Consider the following 17430-nt stretch of genomic DNA (forward strand, 5'->3'; position numbering starts at 1 on the left):
TTCATTCTGTCACGAGTTCACTGCCTTTGAGCTCGAGAACTCGGAACGGTTGTCGGCTCAGCTAGCCAATTTCGAATTGTCTCACGGACCGGACAAAATCGCGACTGTCCTTTGGAAGGCGCGCATCCCACTTAAGGTTAAGGTTTTTCTGTGGCAATTGATTCGCACCAGACTACCTACCTCGATCAACATGGCTAAATGCCATGGGCTGGCTAGCAGCCCGTGCGTAGTTTCCAGGACGCCAAAAGACGCTAACCATGTGGTTTTCAATTGACACTTGGCCCGTTTCACTTGAAGTGCTGTCAGCAAAGCTGCAGGGATTGCCTGGGACCCTAGGACGTGTGCGGATATTCTTGTGTACTTATCTACAGTCCATGTTCATAACAAACGCGTGCTCTGGAGCTGTGTTGGGGCACTCCTTTGGGCACTTTGGCACATTAGAAGCAAATTAACGACATAGATACCTATTCTGCGCATTTTCAAATAAGCTGAAATTTTACGGAGAATTATTTTAAAATATATAAAAAAATATTAGAGAAAAGAAATCTGGAGGGAGCCACCCAGGTGCCCACTAGGCACCAGGGCGCGCCACCCTCCCTGGCGCACCCTGGTGGGTAGTGAGCTCCCAGCCCACTTCTGGTGCCCTCTGGTACATAAGGTCTTTTGACCTAGAAAAAAATAAAGAGAGGGCTTTCGGGATGGAGCGCCGCCGTCTTGAGGCGGAAATTGGGTAGGAGCACTTTTGCTCTCCGCCGGAGAGATTTCGTCGGGGATACTTCCCTCCAGGAGGGGGAAATCGAAGCCATCGTCATCACCAACAACCCTCCCACCTTGGAGGATCAATCTACATCAACATATTCACCAGCACCATCTCATCTCAAAATCCTAGTTCATCTCTTGTGTTCAATCTTTGTATCAAAACCTCATATTGGTACCTGTGGGTGATTAGTAGTGTTGATTACATTGTTGGGGAACGTAGTAATTTCAAAATTTTCCTACGCACACGCAAGATCATGGTGATGCATAGCAACGAGAGGGGAGAGTGTTGTCCACGTACCCTCGTAGACCGTAAGCGGAAGCGTTATGACAACGCGGTTGATGTAGTCATACGTCTTCACGATCCGACCGATCCAAGCACCGAACGTATGGCACCTCCGAGTTCAGCACATGTTCAGCTCGATGACGATCCCCGAACTCCGATCCAGCAAAGTGTCGGGGATGAGTTCCGTCAGCACGACGGCGTGGTGACGATGATTCTACCGGCGCAGGGCTTCGCCTAAACTCCGCGACGATATGACCGAGGTGGAATATGGTGGAGGGGGGCACCGCACACGGCTAAGGAACGATCACGTAGATCAACACGTGTGTTCTAGGGTGCCCCCTGCCCCCGTATATAAAGGAGGGAGGGGGGAGGTGCGGCCGGCCCCAAGGGGTGCGCCTGGAGGAGTCCTACTCCCACCGTGCCTTGGTGGAGAAGGAAAGGGGGGAGGGGAAAGAGGAAAAGGGAGGGGGGGGGCGCCGCCCCCCTCCTTGTCCTATTCGGACTAGGGGGGAGGGGGCGCGCGGCCTGCCCTGGCCGGCCCTCCTCTTCTCCCTCATGGCCCATGTAGGCCCAATAACCCTCGGGGGGGTTTCAGTAACCCGCCGGTACTCCGGAAAAATCCCGATTTCTCCCGGAACGATTTCGATATCCAAATATAGGCTTCCAATATATCAATCTTTATGTCTCGATCATTCCGAGACTCGTCGTCTTGTCCTGGATCACATCCGGGACTCCGAACAACCTTCGGTACATCAAAATATATAAACTCATAATAAAACCGTCATCGTAACGTTAAGCGTGCGGACCCTACGGGTTCGAGAACTATGTAGACATGACCTAGAACTATTCTCGGTCAATAACCAATAGCAGAACCTGGATGCTCATATTGGCTCCTACATATTCTACGAAGATCTTTATCGGTCAAACCGCATAACAACATACGTTGTTCCCTTTGTCATCGGCATGTTACTTGCCCGAGATTCGATCGTCGGTATCTAATACCTAGTTCAATCTCGTTACCGGCAAGTCTCTTTACTCGTTACGTAATGCATCATTCCGTAACTAAATCATTAGCTACATTGCTTGCAAGGCTTATAGTGATGTGCATTACCGAGAGGGCCCAGAGATACCTCTCCGACAATCGGAGTAACAAAACCTAATCTCGAAATACGCCAACCCAACATGTACCTTTGGAGACACCTGTAGTACTCCTTTATAATCACCCAGTTACGTTGTGACGTTTGGTAGCACCCAAAGTGTTCCTCCGGTAAACGGAAGTTGCATAATCTCATAGTTACAGGAACATGTATAAGTCATGAAGAAAGCAATAGCAATATACTAAACGATCAAGTGCTAGGCTAACTGAATGGGTCATGTCAATCACATCATTCTCCTAATGACGTGATCCCATTAATCAAATGACAACACATGTCTATGGTTAGGAAACATAATCATCTTTGATAAACGAGCTAGTCAAGTAGAGGCATACTAGTGACACTATGTTTGTCTATGTATTCACACATGTATTATGTTTCCGGTTAATAAAATTCTAGCATGAATAATAAACATTTATCATGAAATAAGGAAATAAATAATAACTTTATTATTGCCTCTAGAGCATATTTTCTTCATACATATTGTAGATACTAGTTGGTTTATTTGCTGGAAGATTATATGTTCAGATCCATTATGATATTTATTACTCCTCTGATCTTGAACATGAATATGATTTGTGAGTAGTTGCTTTTGTTCTTGAGGACACGGGAGAAGTCATGTTACAAGTAATCATGTGAATTTGATATTTGTTCGATTTTGATGATATGTATGTTGTGATTCCCTTAGTGGTGTTATGTGAACGTCGACTACATGACATTTCACCATCTTTGGACCTAAGGGAATGCATTGTGGAGTAGTTATTAGATGATGGATTGCTAAAGTGATAGACGCTTAAACCATAATTTATGCGCTATTCCGTAAGGGGCTGATTTGCCATATGTTTAACACTAAGGTTAGATTTTATCTTAATTCTTCTTTTGTAGTTACGGATACTTGTGAGAGGGGTTAATCATAAGTGGGAGGCTTGTTCAAGTAAGAACAACACCCAAGCATCGGTCCACCCACATATCAAATTATCAAATTAGCAAACGCGAATAAAACAAACATGATGGAAGTGACTAGATAAAATTCCCGTGTGTCCTTGAGAACCTTTTACTTATTATCAGAGACCGTTTTGGCATGTACTTTTCTACAGAAAAGATTGGGCTACCTTGCTGCACCTATTGTTACTATTGCTACTTATTACTTATTACAAATTATCTTACTATCAAACTATCTGTTATCGACAATTTCAGTACCTGCAGAAAGCACCTTGCTGAAAACCACTTGTCATTTTCTTCTGCTCCTCGTCGGGTTCGACACTCTTACTTATTGAAAGGACTACGATTGATCCCCTATACTTGTGGGTCATCATAGCCCAAAATAGATCATGTCACTGTTCATCTTTTTCCTTCATTCCTTCTTTCTCCTCTCGATCAGAACAACCCCAGCCCACCCCACCTTAACGGCGGGCCTGCACCACCCGTGGCGGGTGGGCGTTACCATGCACCGCCTTGCTGCCCCGCCCTCCCCTCGACCTTCCCCTACCGTCATTGTTGGTCACCGCCCCAGCCATCCTTCTAAGTCCGGCACCACCCATGAAAACCTCCGGCAATCCTCTCCAACCTCACCCATAAGATAGATAATAGGGCCATTACTTCACCCTATGTTAGATGGTGGGACTAGTTCTTCTCCGGCAAGCTCCGGCCAAGAGGGAAGGAAGAAGGAAAAAAGTGAAATTGAATCGGGGCTTCTGCCTTTTCCTGTGGGTTTCATTTCTATGAAATGGAATCGGGGCATCTGCCTTTTCCTCTAAAAAATTCTTTTGTTGATGAAAATGAAAAAAAACCGTAGCTTGCATGCATGCACACATATAGGAGTACGATGGACAGATCGTTGACGTTGATGGATCAAGTTTACATCAGCAGCAGGAGCGGAAGCGGCAGCAAGCAGGCGGCGAGGGCGAGGAGCGGCATGGCGGCGAGGGCGGGCGAGCCGCCGGACATGTCGTCATAGACGTCGTCCTCTTCGGCCGGGTCGTCGTTCTGCGTGCGCGAGGGCGCGAAGGGAGCGACGTAGATCTTGAGCTTCTGGCCCTCCTCGCAGTGCTTGCCGACGCCGCAGAAGTAGTAGCGCGGACCGGCGGGCGGGATGAGCTCGATGATGGTGGGCCCGTTCTGGTAGCGGTTGGTGATGTTGCGCATGCTGCAGCCGTCGAACAGGTCCCGGCTCGGCACCTCCACGATGTTGTACACGCCGCTCCGGTACAGGAACACTGCACGCATGTGATGTGACGGCCGGCGTCAAGGATCGAATGGCGCCCGCCGGAGCCGGAGAAGAAGGGGGAAAATAAATAGGAATTGATGATAGATCGACTCACTGAGCTTGTCGCCCACGCTGATGTTCCGGGTGCGGGCCCAGTCCCCGTAGTAGGTCTTGTTGGGGGCCATCGTCCAGCCCTTGCCGGCGCCGACGATGTGGTAGATGCCCGCCGACGAGCCGGCAACGAGGGACGCCAGCACGACCGCGAGGAGCAGCAGCGAGAGGCGGCCCTTGCTCCTCTCCATTTGTTCAACGAGATCGATCCGCCGACCGGCCTGATCTTGGTTTCTCGATCGACGATTCGACTCGTTCGTACGCACGTCGTTCTTCCTTTTTCCTCACCTTGGGGGGACATGCGTGTGTGGAAGAGAAGAGTTTGGGATGATGGTAGCTAGCCAGAGATCTAGCTAGCCCCTGTGTGCATGCATGCATGCATGCATGTGATCGATGGAGCAGGACTTGAGGGAGTCCATGGATGACCTTGCCTATTTTTTGCTCTTGGTTTGGTTCCTGCCTCTGGCTAGCCCTTCTCTAATATTGGCAAGTGTGTGATGGTCGCCGGTGAGTTTTTTGTAGCCAACGTACGGATCATCCCTGATCATAGTGCATTTATAGATGTGCAGTCCTTTGGCTGACCACACAATTAGTTCAACTGTAAACAACACGAATTTGTACAACCACTGCCTGCTTGTGCGCCTGCTTGTGCGTGCATGATCATCACTCATGTGTCATCTCATGAGCTGACCATGCACATATGTAGCTGCTGGATCACGGAAAGTGGAGACGACAACACATGATGACTCTGAATTGATCTTGAGCATGGGATGAAAATTCCACGCCTGACCCTAGTTGGTTACCTTGTTGAATGCTTTGCTTGAGATTTGCTCGGACTAGATCTTGAGGAAAAAAGCACACAATCTGGTCTTAGGTGGTTGGTTGGATCTAGTGACGGCGACAGTTGCACCCTGCTTCCTTCCTGAAGTCATTGTTTTTTGAGAACCTTTATCATAGCCCTTATGTTATCAAGAATTGACTTGATGTTGTAGTCGTCGTTGTATTTCATCAATCACTATCTTGATCCCTTGGGGGGTGGGGTCGTCTTTTTCTTCTATCTGGGCCATAGCTCCGGTCTTGTATATGACTTTGCTCTTTGCCGATGTGTGTGTGTGTGTGTGTGTGTGTGTGTGTGCATCCTAGTTATGTAGAGTCTAGGTGTGTGCTTATTGTATTTGTAACCCCTTGATGATACGCTCTCTTAATGGAAAGGTCGTTTATCCTCCAAAAAATATACTCCATTTGTTCTTAAATATAAGTCTTTTTAGATATTCCACTACAAACTACATACGGATGTATATAGACATATTTTAGAGTGTAGATTCACTCATTTTGCTCCATATGTAGTCCAGGGTGAAATATCTAAAAAGAATTATATTTAGGAACGGAGGGAGTTAATCTAGCTACACCCTTGAAAACATGAATGAATTCTCGCAAAAAAAACATGAATTAAGTATGATCTTACACAACTAGGACTTTTCAACTATAAACTTGTTCCCCTTCTTGATGGTATTTGGGAACAAAGACCTTTGAAGAAAATCCCTATGTTGCCCTCAAGGAACACACCCTTAGCCCCATCCCCCCGACGAAGCTAAGAGATTATATTGGAGGTCTAGAGTAGTCCTGGCCATGGGCAGCCCAGCCCGGACGGCCCGACCCGACCTTGCCCATGGACCGGGCCTGGGCCTAGATTTTGAGCCCGACGGCCGGGCCAGGCTCGGGCCCGTCGTATTCTTCGTTTTAAGGAAGAGGCCCAGTGGGCTTTTAGCGTGATGGGTCGGGCTCAGGCCCGATTTTTAGGCCCGGCCGCCGGGCTGGGCCGAGCTCAAGCCCGTCGTATTCGTCGTTTAAGGAAGAGGCCCGGCGGGCTTTTAGTGTGATGGGACGGGCCCGATTTTTAGGCCCGACGGTCGGGCCAAGCCAGGCTCGGGCCTAGGTTTTTTGCATCGGGCTTTGGTAGGCCCGGCCCGAAGCCCGGCCCGGGCCGACAGATGGCCAGGTATAGTCTAGAGCTAAGATAAGATGGCCAGACTTGGTGATGAGAATACAATTTTTGGTGCTATTTCTACTAAATTATTCAAATTTAACTGTATTGCTAGCATATGATCTGAAGAGGATAGAAGCATCACTAATAATGATCTTAAGGTTGATGCACTATGAAACTCCTATAAGGATAGGCTTGGTACTTTTGAATTCTATCTATGAGATTCAACCTTTCTGCTTCTGTGCCATCTCATTGAAAAGGAAATCGAGGATGTTGTTGTGTGTATGCCATGTGAAAAGCTCCAGGCCGGCTATGTAGTGATTTCTATGATGGCAATATTGGCATCCAGAGTATCAATACTGTTTTTATTGCTCTAATTGCAAATATCGACAATTCTAGTTCATATCTTATTACATGACAATATCTCAGGTCAGCCTGCCTTTGAAATGCATAACAATTTATATCCATAGTTCATGCTAACCAATATGCGTTCATCAAATCCAAAACCATACAAGATTAATTGTTTGGCATGGGCATTTGAATGGACTTTGTGGCACCGAAGCGGACTACGTTGGTTTAAGTTGATGGCATTATCGTCACAATTTCATGCAACACAAGCCATGTATCTCTTTCCTGGAGGAAGTGTGTTAGAGTTCTCATGAAAATGAATTGCGCCTTATCCTTGGCATTACGAATGCAATAATTAGACGTCCGAGGAGAGGGGCTTTGCAACCTTTTTTTGTTGGCCCGAATGTGATACCGAACCATCCGAGAAAACAACCAACCATATCTTGCTCAAGCGCAGAAGCCAGGTGTAAGGTTGCTGACAGAAGTACAAAACCCAGGTTGAAGTGATTTGGTTTAATTGCATTATTATGTCCGGTAGGACCTTGGAATATTTCAGTCAAAGACACCCCTTTTCATTTTTATGGTGTGACGACATCGGTGCAATTAATGTATGTCATTATCAATCCAAGTTTTCCAAACTCATCAAACATATATAGTACTGAAGAAGATTTTCACTTTGCGGGTAGGCAGGAGGTAGTGAGAGTGATAGATTTCAGGTTTTCATCTCGGCCATAGATCAAGAAGTGGACACTTTTCCCGGAAAAAAGTACTAGACACTTTTCATGGAAACTCTTTACAGATTGCAATCTCGGCCTCTCTTTTTCCGGTGAAGAACTTCTTTTTCTCGTTGTGACACTCTCATAGAATGTCTGAACAAGACGAGGATAAAAAAGAACTTACAATCTCATTTCCATGAAAAAGAATCACAATCTCCCGAAAATCAACAGACCTCAAGAACTGTGGAAATTAAACACACATCTATCTAGTAGTATAGGTGATACGGTGAACCGAAATGATACGTACTGTGGCCATATTTCAAACCATTCAAAAAAAAAAAACTACTGTACACGGCCGCCTTGTATGTACGTACGTACCTACACCAAGCCGATGTACATACATACAATCCAATTGCGCCGTGGCTTAGTATGAGCGTAAATACATCGACCCCAAAAAATGAAAAATGAAAATACATCGATCCAAGCCCAGATCGAGGGCTATTGTACTTGTGCGGCAAAGATGCATACTGGGTAAATACATAGTATACGCATGCCATACATGTTCCCTATAGTTTCTTCTTGGCGTCCACAAGCTTCGCGGGGTCCACCTCCATCGTCGACGCCTGCGCGAGCTCCTCCTGCGCCGTCGACGACGCCTGCGTGGGCTCCGCCTGCTCCATCGACGACGGCTGAGCGGCCTCCGCCTGCGCCGTCGACGACGCCTGCGCGGCCTCCGCCTGCGCCGTCGCGGCCTCGTCCTGCGCCGTCGACGACGCCTGCTCGGCCTCCGCCTGCGCCATGGACGACGCCAGCGCGGCCTCCCCCAGCTCTATCGGCGCCGCCGGCGGCAGCGCCGCTGCGGCGGGCGCCTCGGCGGCGGTGGCGGTGGTGGTGGCGGCGGCGGTGGCGGTGGCGGTGGCGGGGGCGGCGGGGTCGCCGGAGACGTTGACGGCGACCTTCTGGCCCCCCTCGCAGTGCTCGCCGACGCCGCAGAAGTAGTAGCGCGGGCCGGGCGTGTCGAGCTTGATGATGGTGGGGCCGAGCTGGTACCGCATGGTGACGTTGTCCATGCTGCACGCGTCGAACAGCTCCTTGGTCGGCACCTGCACGATGTCGTACACCCCGCTCCGGTACAGGAACACTGCGTGCACCCACGCCGGCGGCCACGTCAAGAACGTCCGGCCGGCCGGCCGGCGGCGAGGAGAAGAAGGGGAGCGAACAACGAACTACGTATACTAGCTAGCGAGCAAACTTACTGAGCTTGTCGCCGACGTGGATGTCCCTGGTGCGGGCCCAGTCGGCGTAGTAGGTCTGGTTGGGGGCGATGCGCCACCCCTTGCCGGCGCCGACGATGTGGAAAATGCCGGCGGACGGGCCGGCGAGGGAGGCCGCGACGACCGCGAGGAGCAGGAAGGAGAGGTGGGCCTTGCTCGCCATCGCTCTCGACGGCTCTTCCTTCCTCAGTTGATCCGGTTAATCCAGCTGCTGCTTCTTCTTCCTCCCCTGCGTGGAGGAAAAGATTGCAATGGTGGTGGCTAGCTAGGAGGCCTCGTGGGGGAAGAGACACTTGAATCTATCCATGGGCAGCTGCCTATTTTTGTTACCGGTTCCTGTCACTCTTCCCTAATATTGGCTTGTGTTTATGCATAGCTTTTGTAGCAACACGAAAAAATTGAGTGTACCCTGTGCTTGTGCTATGTTTGGATAGCCCAGAGGTTCTAAGGAGACAGGTATAATTGGAATGTCATTTGTACACGTTGTTATTTGTCTCTTATCCCTGTGAAGAGTGTTTCTTATCGCTTTTATTTTCATTTTAATACTGTAAATTGCTGCAGGATTTTTCTTTCACAAGGCAACATATATAAAAGACGAGACGGGGAAAAACTGAGGACGGAGAATAGGGCGACGCATTGTAGTACTACTAAAATATACTAGTATGATATTACTCCTTCTATGAGTACCGCAATTTATTCAGATCGAGAACAGGTTTTCTCTCAAGAGCATGGTTAATAGTATAGCCAACTGCTGGCTATAAGTCATTGCCATGTCATCTATAACCCATCTTATAGCCAATATGTACAATAGTTGATTAGAAGAGTGTACTACTTTTTTATTATATGGCCCACCTTTCACTCTCACAAAGTGTCTAGGAGCACGTGCTAGAGCTGGCTCTTCACCAAGAGCCCGCTTCACTTCTCTCTCTTCTTCTCTTTCCTCCAACTAAGCAAGAATATACTAGTTTATTTCTTATAGCCAGCTGACTCAGCTCTATTGTACTTGCTCTAAGTCGCTTGCCTGAGCAAAAGTGATGACATTGTAGGCAACCCCCGCCCTCTCATAGGCATCGTGTGCGGGCCTCGTGGTTATCCAAGTCTCTTTTTAGACTCTCTTTTACCTTATCTGAAAACTACACCAAGAGGGTACTTAAACTGAACCTCGTTTTTCTTTGTTTGCCCTTAGATTGTGTCGGCAACAAACGTATGGCCTTATCAATCCATACTAGTCTCACTGGTTTTCAGAAACGATTGCAGCATTCGCCGCCGTTTAGATACCGACGTCATTATGCTTCTCCGCAGAACAAACTAATGAATTGGCCATATGATCGACTCGCGCTCCGCGACTTTCAACAGTAACTCCATCTGCTCCGGGAGTGGAGGTTCTCCAAACAGGGCCTAAGATACTGTTATCAAAGGAAATCACAACATATATGACAGAAATAGGTTTTTGCCGGTCGCAGAAGACAGAAGCGTACGAGTTACACGACTATCAACAACCAACACTCAATACATAGACTATTGCATTCCCTGCCCAAATCATTCATTCGTTCGTTTTTCTTCCCTTCGACGCGGGCATTTCTGAACTCGGGAAGGTATATTGTTATATACAGTATATGAATATATTACTCTATTCATTCAAATAAGGGGACTACAAAAAATAGTAGGCATAGACAAACCCTCGTTGCATCACTCGCACAGATCAGGATGCGTGATCAACTCCTTCAGACAACAATGTCACCTTCCGCAGCTTTGCTTTGACCGTCATACTAGACTGTTAGTCGTTGCACATCAAAACTGCGTCGATTCCCGTGAGATGCGGACCGGATCGGGCCAACATAGCATGTAAGGCTCTAGCTCAAAAGTAAATACGCGGCCCTCGAAGCCCATACATAAATCTGTACAGAAACCTAGCCCTAGGCCCTCGCTGAAATGCGGACTAGTACTATGTCAAAGCGCCTTACAAAGTTTACCTTTCAGAGTAGCCGAGGCCTTTCACTCCCTCCAGTTGCACACTTCATTGGGAGTTTCAAGCGAACATCAACGGCCAGGGTTGTGTGTTGCTTGAAGTGCGCAAGTGTGTTTCCACCGCTTTGTTGCCCGGCCTCGACATGTGTTGATGCATAATAGTTGTTTGTTGGCAAGGAAGAACGCTCGAGGAAACATATGGTCAGCAAAGAAACATGGCAATCACGGCCATTCAGATACTCTCATCCTGTAACTTGCTCAACGGATCATTCAAACAAGCTCAAGGACTTTGATGCTTCCACTAGAGTTGGCAGCCACCACCATATTCGACCTTCCTCTCCAGCAAACGCTCGACACAAACTGCTGATTATCATCATTGGTCTCTTGTCCGGTTATTGGATCGATTGAACCAAACTTGTGAGAAGTTATTGGCATGGGAAAGCTTTTATAGTAAGAATATACCTGCAAACCAACTAGTAATGAGATCTTCCACTAAATAGTACTCCCTCCGTCCTAAAATAAGTGACTCAAAAATGACTCAACTTTGTACTAATGTTAGTACAAAGTTGAGTAAGTTTTGAGTCACTTATTTTGGGACGGAGGGAGTATATTAATAGCACGCTTCACAATTCACCCGCCAGAAATATGAAGTTGTGAAATGAGTTCGGATTCTGAAGTTTTCATGATTGATGGTTCCTAATAAATACACGAGATTTCCCAAGTTACCATCAAGGTAGCATAATCTAACCTCATCATCCTGAACAACAAATATATCACCTAAATTTAGGTGTTGCAGAGTAAGTGTAATAGCATTGGCACTAGAGGTTTGGTGGTTAACTAATTAGGTTGGAGGAATGAGGCAATAAATGTATGAAGTTAGCAGGGCCAAGGGGAGGGTGAGATCTTTTTTTTGTGTGTGGGAACAAGGTACATGAGAACTGTCACAATAATGGAAAATTATATTTTCCTCAGGGCATCAATTTGCATAACATTGGCTGCTCCAAAAAAGTGTTTCCACCCAAGAGAACTCAATATGCTTAACAGTGTCTTGATTAAACAAAGTGCAGTGCCAGCATGACAAGCCAAATATATGCATTAAATATAATACTCACTTCATTGTTTTCAGAACCGCACGTTATGTATCCATCGTGAACGGATAAGCCTACAAAATTCTGCATGAGAAAATGAGGTTGATTACACACCAATTCCAAAAATGGTTACCAAAAGGGAGAAAGCAAATAATTCAGTAAGCCGTTTATACCTTCTCGTTGGTATGACCACTCAAAGTCAGACTGCAAGCATTAGTAGATAATCCATTAGGATTAGTCCGGTTGAGATCCCATATCTTCAAGGTATTGTCAGTTGAGGCAGATATAAGCGTTTCTGCATCCAAGAATCTTACATAGCTGACAGCTTTCCCGTGTCCAGAAATGGTACACCAGGGGATCCTTGTATGCCTCAGATCATAACAGTATGTCTTGTAATCAGCTGAGCCAAAGGCTAACATACGAGAGGAGTATGGCGAGAACTGTACACAGCATACATTGGCCACATTTCTTATTGTGTCCACGCTATTTTTCTGGTATCAGCAACAAGACATAACTTTAATTAGAGAAAATGGTATCAGGAACATGAAAATGTATTCAGAATATGGAAAGAGCAAATCAAAAAGCAAGACCAAAGTTTGTAACTGAAGGCATGGTGACTGTTGCTTCTTAGCAATGGTCAAAAGAACAGAAGTTAATTGCACTTGCTCGAGTGTTCAAAGTTAATTTGGCTGGTTCTTCTGAAAGGCAGGGCCATCAATCGTTGTTAGGGGGAAACTGAATGAGTCTTGGATTGGGCACAGCTTAGCCCAACTTGCATTTATGAGCTTTTAGCCAGCCCAGCTAGGGATACAGAGCGGTATCCCGCATAAGCCCGCAAAAGCAGGGAGTTAACTTGAACTAAACTAAATCGCCAAAAAGAAAATGCTACAACTAACCCGGTCTATTTTGACTACAGAGGGGGGCGGATCGGGCGCCATTCTGCATCCCTAAACCCAGCCCAGTAAGGTCTGGACTACTACTATGGTATTTCAGATAGGGACACGAGACCAATCCACATAGGAACAACTTAAGAGCTTGATATTTCTTCATCTGCAGCCCTTTTTTATGTGGCATACTTAACTCCAGATCACTATAAGCATAGGGTAACATAGCAGAACGTTTGAAATACCAGACTCTAATTAAGACTACCCTGTTGAAATTGGAGCAGAACAAGTTATGGAGTTAAATAACATACCTGGTTAATATTCCAAACTTTCACACAACAATCGTCACTCCCACTTGCCAATTTAGTTGGATCCACCTCTGAGAAACTCACAGACCAAGCTCTTTTCCGATGCTCTGTAAACTGTGTGAATCCTTGGCCAGTGCTTGCATCCCATAGCTGCATTCCACGGTGAAAATTAAACCAATGGCAAAAGTAAAGTAAAAATGTGTGGTGCATTTCCAGGTAAAGCATAAAAGAAGGAATGAATCGCCACAGTACCGAAAGAAACAAATGAGCAATGACAACTGTGAGAAAATATTAGCAGTTAGTGGAAAATATTTCGACGGGCGCAAGTGCTTTTTATACCGAAACGTGTACGCACTATTGAATGTTGATGCAAAATCAGTACTACTAAGTTTTTCAGGATATGAATGCAGATACAACTTTATTGTTGAAGTATCAATAGATTGTCCATGCTTTCTAAACAGCTAAAGCTTTTCAGGTAAAACTCAACAAGGAAATGATGCTTATCCTCAAACAGCAATTCACTTTACTGTTTCCAGGCGAAGCTCACTGATTCAACCTTAAGTACTTTGCTTCAATAACGGAATAGTTTGTGCTGTCCCTCCCAACTCATAATCATAATGCTAACAAAGAAACAATCCCAAACATAAAATTTGGGCACGGCAGACAACAAATTGTCTTGTCCCACAACTGAAACTACTATCAAGATATGGTGCCCAAATCAATAGAACATTACATACCAATCAGTACTATGCTAGATCCAGAAGTACGCAGTTGGTACTTAAATAATAACAAAACACCAAATTATCCAAGATATGCATATAAAGCTCAGAATCAGATAATCAAATTATCCAAGATATGCATATAAAGCTCAGAATCAGATAAATGATGCCACTACAACAAAGGTAGGTAAAAGAACTGCAACGAATGAAGGAAGGAAGTATGCCAACTTGATCATAGCAGATAAGTTATACTTACAGATAAGGAAAAAGAAAACATGTGGTGAGTATCTTGGGAAACATATAATGGCACAGCACATCCATTAGATACGTACCTGAACAGTGCCATCATAGTCTGTTGATGCCAGGTAGTTCTTTATATAGTTGTTCCAACAGACACAACTAAGCTTGGACTTGCTAGGCATCTCTACTATAGGATAATGAATATCAACACGATCATTTAAAAGAGCATCGAATTCGAATATTTTAATTTTCTTTGAAACCCCAGCAGCAGCAAAATATTCTTCATCACGGTCAAAACTTAAAGAACAGATCACATTTGGAGAGTTAAGTATATCAGCATTCTTCAAAATCCCTCGTACTTCAAACCTACTATGCCGGGCATATTTGCATAGACCATCAAAAAAGCATCCAAGGCGGTCTGTTGGCCCATTCATAGCATCGGCATCACTGTGGTTAAAGTTTTCACGGACCCTCAAAGCATCATTATCGGAACGCTTAATTACATTAGTCTCAGATGTGTCAATGGTGGACCTCGTGGAGTAATATGCATTTTCAAGCTGCTGCAAATTCTTCATCACCCTCTCCTCGTATATGCCTGACCTGCCTCCTGACAACAATGCCCCTCTCAGGGCATTTGATGAAGTACCTGGCACATCATTAGAACTTGCTGGTACATCCATGTCCTCTAAACTGAACCCCATCCTAAACGAGTGTCTTCTCTCAGCCTCTACAATATCAGTCTGCAAGCTTGCAAGATCTGCTGATAACTTGGCAGCATGCATCTCCTTTTCTTCTTTCAGTTGAGACAGAAAATTCAGTAACAAACCAGACTCTGTGTCCTCCTCATTGATAGCAGCTGGTGCCTTATCTAACACCGATAAATCCCGACCCTCATTTATCAAGTCACATCCTAGAATGTCTCTGACAAAAAGAAAAAATGCTGTAAGGTATAAATTGACGTGGAACTATTTTCCCCAGTTTGCAGGTGGCAAAGACTTGTCATCTTACACATACAAAAGGAATTACTGCTAAATCTTTGTGTGTGATCTACAGATAAAGGATTCCTGATATATCAGAACAACGCATCTACATGTAGTTGTTCCTTCATGAAAGCAATAACTTAACATTAACAAAACCCACAAATTCACTCTATAATTATATGAACAGATCTCTAGAAAGTAGAATTAGAGAAATAGTTGTCCTACAGGTACATATATGGGACCAGATCACCAGAAGCAAACAAAGGTAATGGACATGTTAGGGAATAATCAGTTCTTCATTACACATTGAAATAACCATGCCACGGGAGCTCTTCCTTTAACTCAAATGTAACTACAATCATTCATCGGAATAGAACTAAATGAACGTCTGATTTTATCCACTTAATCAGTAAGACAATGCCTTTTTGAGCTGAGGAGAGATTGAGTATGCCCACCTTGCTTTTGGTCGAGAAAAAGGATCCGGATGCAATAGCCAAAGGCAGAAGCCAGCCTCCTTGGGACTTTCTGAAAGAAAAATTGGAGGCAGGATCCGGTGGCGAAGATCTGACATTGCAGCACAATGCAGCTCCCATGTTTCACAACAGCAAAAGAGCTGGTAAGAAAAATAAACTTGTTCAATACCTTAACCATCTGAAGATAGAATCTGTAGAATTACATGTAAACAAGAAAAGCTACTGAACTCAAATGAAATTTCCAGTAAAAGGCGGATCCAGTTGTTTATGATGCATGTGTTAGCTCCTAGAGGAATATGCTGTAACACTGAGTATATAAGGTGAGCAAGGCTAAAAAGGATAGTCATCTGCCTTTTCATACAGCCTAAGATAAGCAGGTAATGCCAAAATACCATGTCAAGCAACAAGATTATTCCATGATCTCAGACATAAATTGCACTACTCAATTAGATTATACGAATATAGCAACAGATGCTTTCAGCAATCAGACTGCTGTTGAACAACATAAAATAGCAGGCCAGCCGGTTCTGTTTTTTATTAAGCAGGAAACACTATGATATACAAGTGTGAAAAGGTCGATATCTCATAAGTAGATTGCATAATTAGAACCACATGACTTAGATTGATATAGTAAAACCATCCACAAAATGACTTCTTGAGGTGCAAACAAATAGTATTCTCACAATGTCACTTCACCTCTATGAGCATTCAAAGTGCTTAGACTTTAGAGAACCCATTACAAATCTATTTCATGACATGTCATGAAAGTAATTAACATACCTCAAATAAAAGAACCCCAAGGCTGTAGATGTTGGATGGGGATGTGCCTTTCACTTGATTGAGCTCTTCCGGGCTTCTGTACCAGCTATCTTCTAGCATCCTCAATTCAAGTACTGATTCTTGGTTGCCATAATTAGGAAAACGTTGGCCATAAGATGCATTACCACCATAGTAAGGTTCGCCAAACTTAGAACGACCTCCGACGGTGCAACTAGAATTTCCCTGTCCTGAAGCACCTAGATCAGCACCTTCACTTTGGTTGGCCCCTTTGTGGTCAGTCCGGAAGGGATGTATCGGTCTCCTGACGGCAGCAGAACCTTGTTCACCAACCTTCTGATACTTCAGGATTGAATGTCCATTGCCATTACACTCTTGGTGCAAAGTTTTCTGATCGAAGCATCGTTTTCTGTTAAAAACATCATCTGCGGCCATATCCGGTTTGGCTGGGGTTGATAAATCTTGTTTAGTGTAAGAACCGGTATATCTTACTTGGTTTGGGGATGAAAGTATAAAATACGACGGGCGCAAATGCTGTAAGGTTACACCCTGTGCATGGGATTTGTCTACATGATCAAGGATCTGCTTAAACAACTGCATTTTCTCAAACTTGCTCATTGCTTGGCGTGCGGGCTTAATTAGTTCCCTCAGGCTTGTTCCCTCATACTGAGATTCGGAAACATTTCCACCACTGCTGAAAGGTGTACCATCCAATCTGGCCACAGAATCGTGTGTTGAGCTAGGAATCTTAGGGATCTTATCCATAGGGGCTCTGGGTCTTGCATTAGCTTGAACTTGGATCTGCTCGTGTGAACCTTGGTAGGTAACCCTTTTACCCTTCAATACAGGCTTAAAGGGGGAACCCTGAAGCCCAGATGAAGGTGTCAAAGTCTTACTCCTCATCTGGTCAATAATTCTATTTGAGAAGCTACTCACTTTCAGACCATTATCCCTTTCAGACCGCTGCTCATTTTGATTCGGCCGTGAAGACAGGATATGCTGCTCGCTTTGATTCGGCCGTGAAGACAGGACATGCTGCTCACTTTGATTCGGCCGTGAAGACAGGATATGCTGCTCGCTTTGATTCGTCCGTGAAGACGGGATATGCTGCTCGCTCTGATTCGGCCGTGAAGACGGGATATGCAGCTCGCTTTGATT

At 45.3% G+C, this 17430-nt stretch overlaps 3 protein-coding genes across 3 annotated transcripts; all 3 read right to left on the minus strand.

The window, feature by feature from the left end:
* Positions 1 to 3917: 3917 nt before the first annotated feature.
* LOC119312446 (cucumber peeling cupredoxin-like) lies at positions 3918 to 4965 on the minus strand. Its single transcript, XM_037588172.1, has 2 exons — positions 4518 to 4965; positions 3918 to 4412 (listed from the first exon to the last, which is right to left on the minus strand). Exons 1-2 carry the CDS (start codon positions 4702 to 4704, stop codon positions 4054 to 4056), a joined length of 546 nt encoding a protein of 181 aa, XP_037444069.1. The 5' UTR covers positions 4705 to 4965; the 3' UTR covers positions 3918 to 4053.
* A 2990-nt stretch (positions 4966 to 7955) lies between these two features.
* On the minus strand, positions 7956 to 9177 carry LOC119312457 (umecyanin-like). The gene is made up of 3 exons (XM_037588183.1): positions 8818 to 9177; positions 8371 to 8702; positions 7956 to 8235 (listed from the first exon to the last, which is right to left on the minus strand). Exons 1-3 carry the CDS (start codon positions 8996 to 8998, stop codon positions 8128 to 8130), a joined length of 621 nt encoding a protein of 206 aa, XP_037444080.1. The 5' UTR covers positions 8999 to 9177; the 3' UTR covers positions 7956 to 8127.
* Positions 9178 to 10361: 1184 nt separating this feature from the next.
* Positions 10362 to 17424, minus strand: LOC119349634 (protein SUPPRESSOR OF PHYA-105 1-like). The gene is made up of 7 exons (XM_037617710.1): positions 16276 to 17424; positions 15478 to 15635; positions 14135 to 14963; positions 13087 to 13233; positions 12065 to 12382; positions 11916 to 11975; positions 10362 to 11265 (listed from the first exon to the last, which is right to left on the minus strand). Exons 1-7 carry the CDS (start codon positions 17173 to 17175, stop codon positions 11074 to 11076), a joined length of 2604 nt encoding a protein of 867 aa, XP_037473607.1. The 5' UTR covers positions 17176 to 17424; the 3' UTR covers positions 10362 to 11073.
* Between the last annotated feature and the right edge of the window lie 6 nt (positions 17425 to 17430).

The sequence above is a fragment of the Triticum dicoccoides genome, chromosome 1B (genome assembly GCF_002162155.2).
Source record: "Triticum dicoccoides isolate Atlit2015 ecotype Zavitan chromosome 1B, WEW_v2.0, whole genome shotgun sequence".
Lineage (NCBI taxonomy): Eukaryota > Viridiplantae > Streptophyta > Magnoliopsida > Poales > Poaceae > Triticum > Triticum dicoccoides.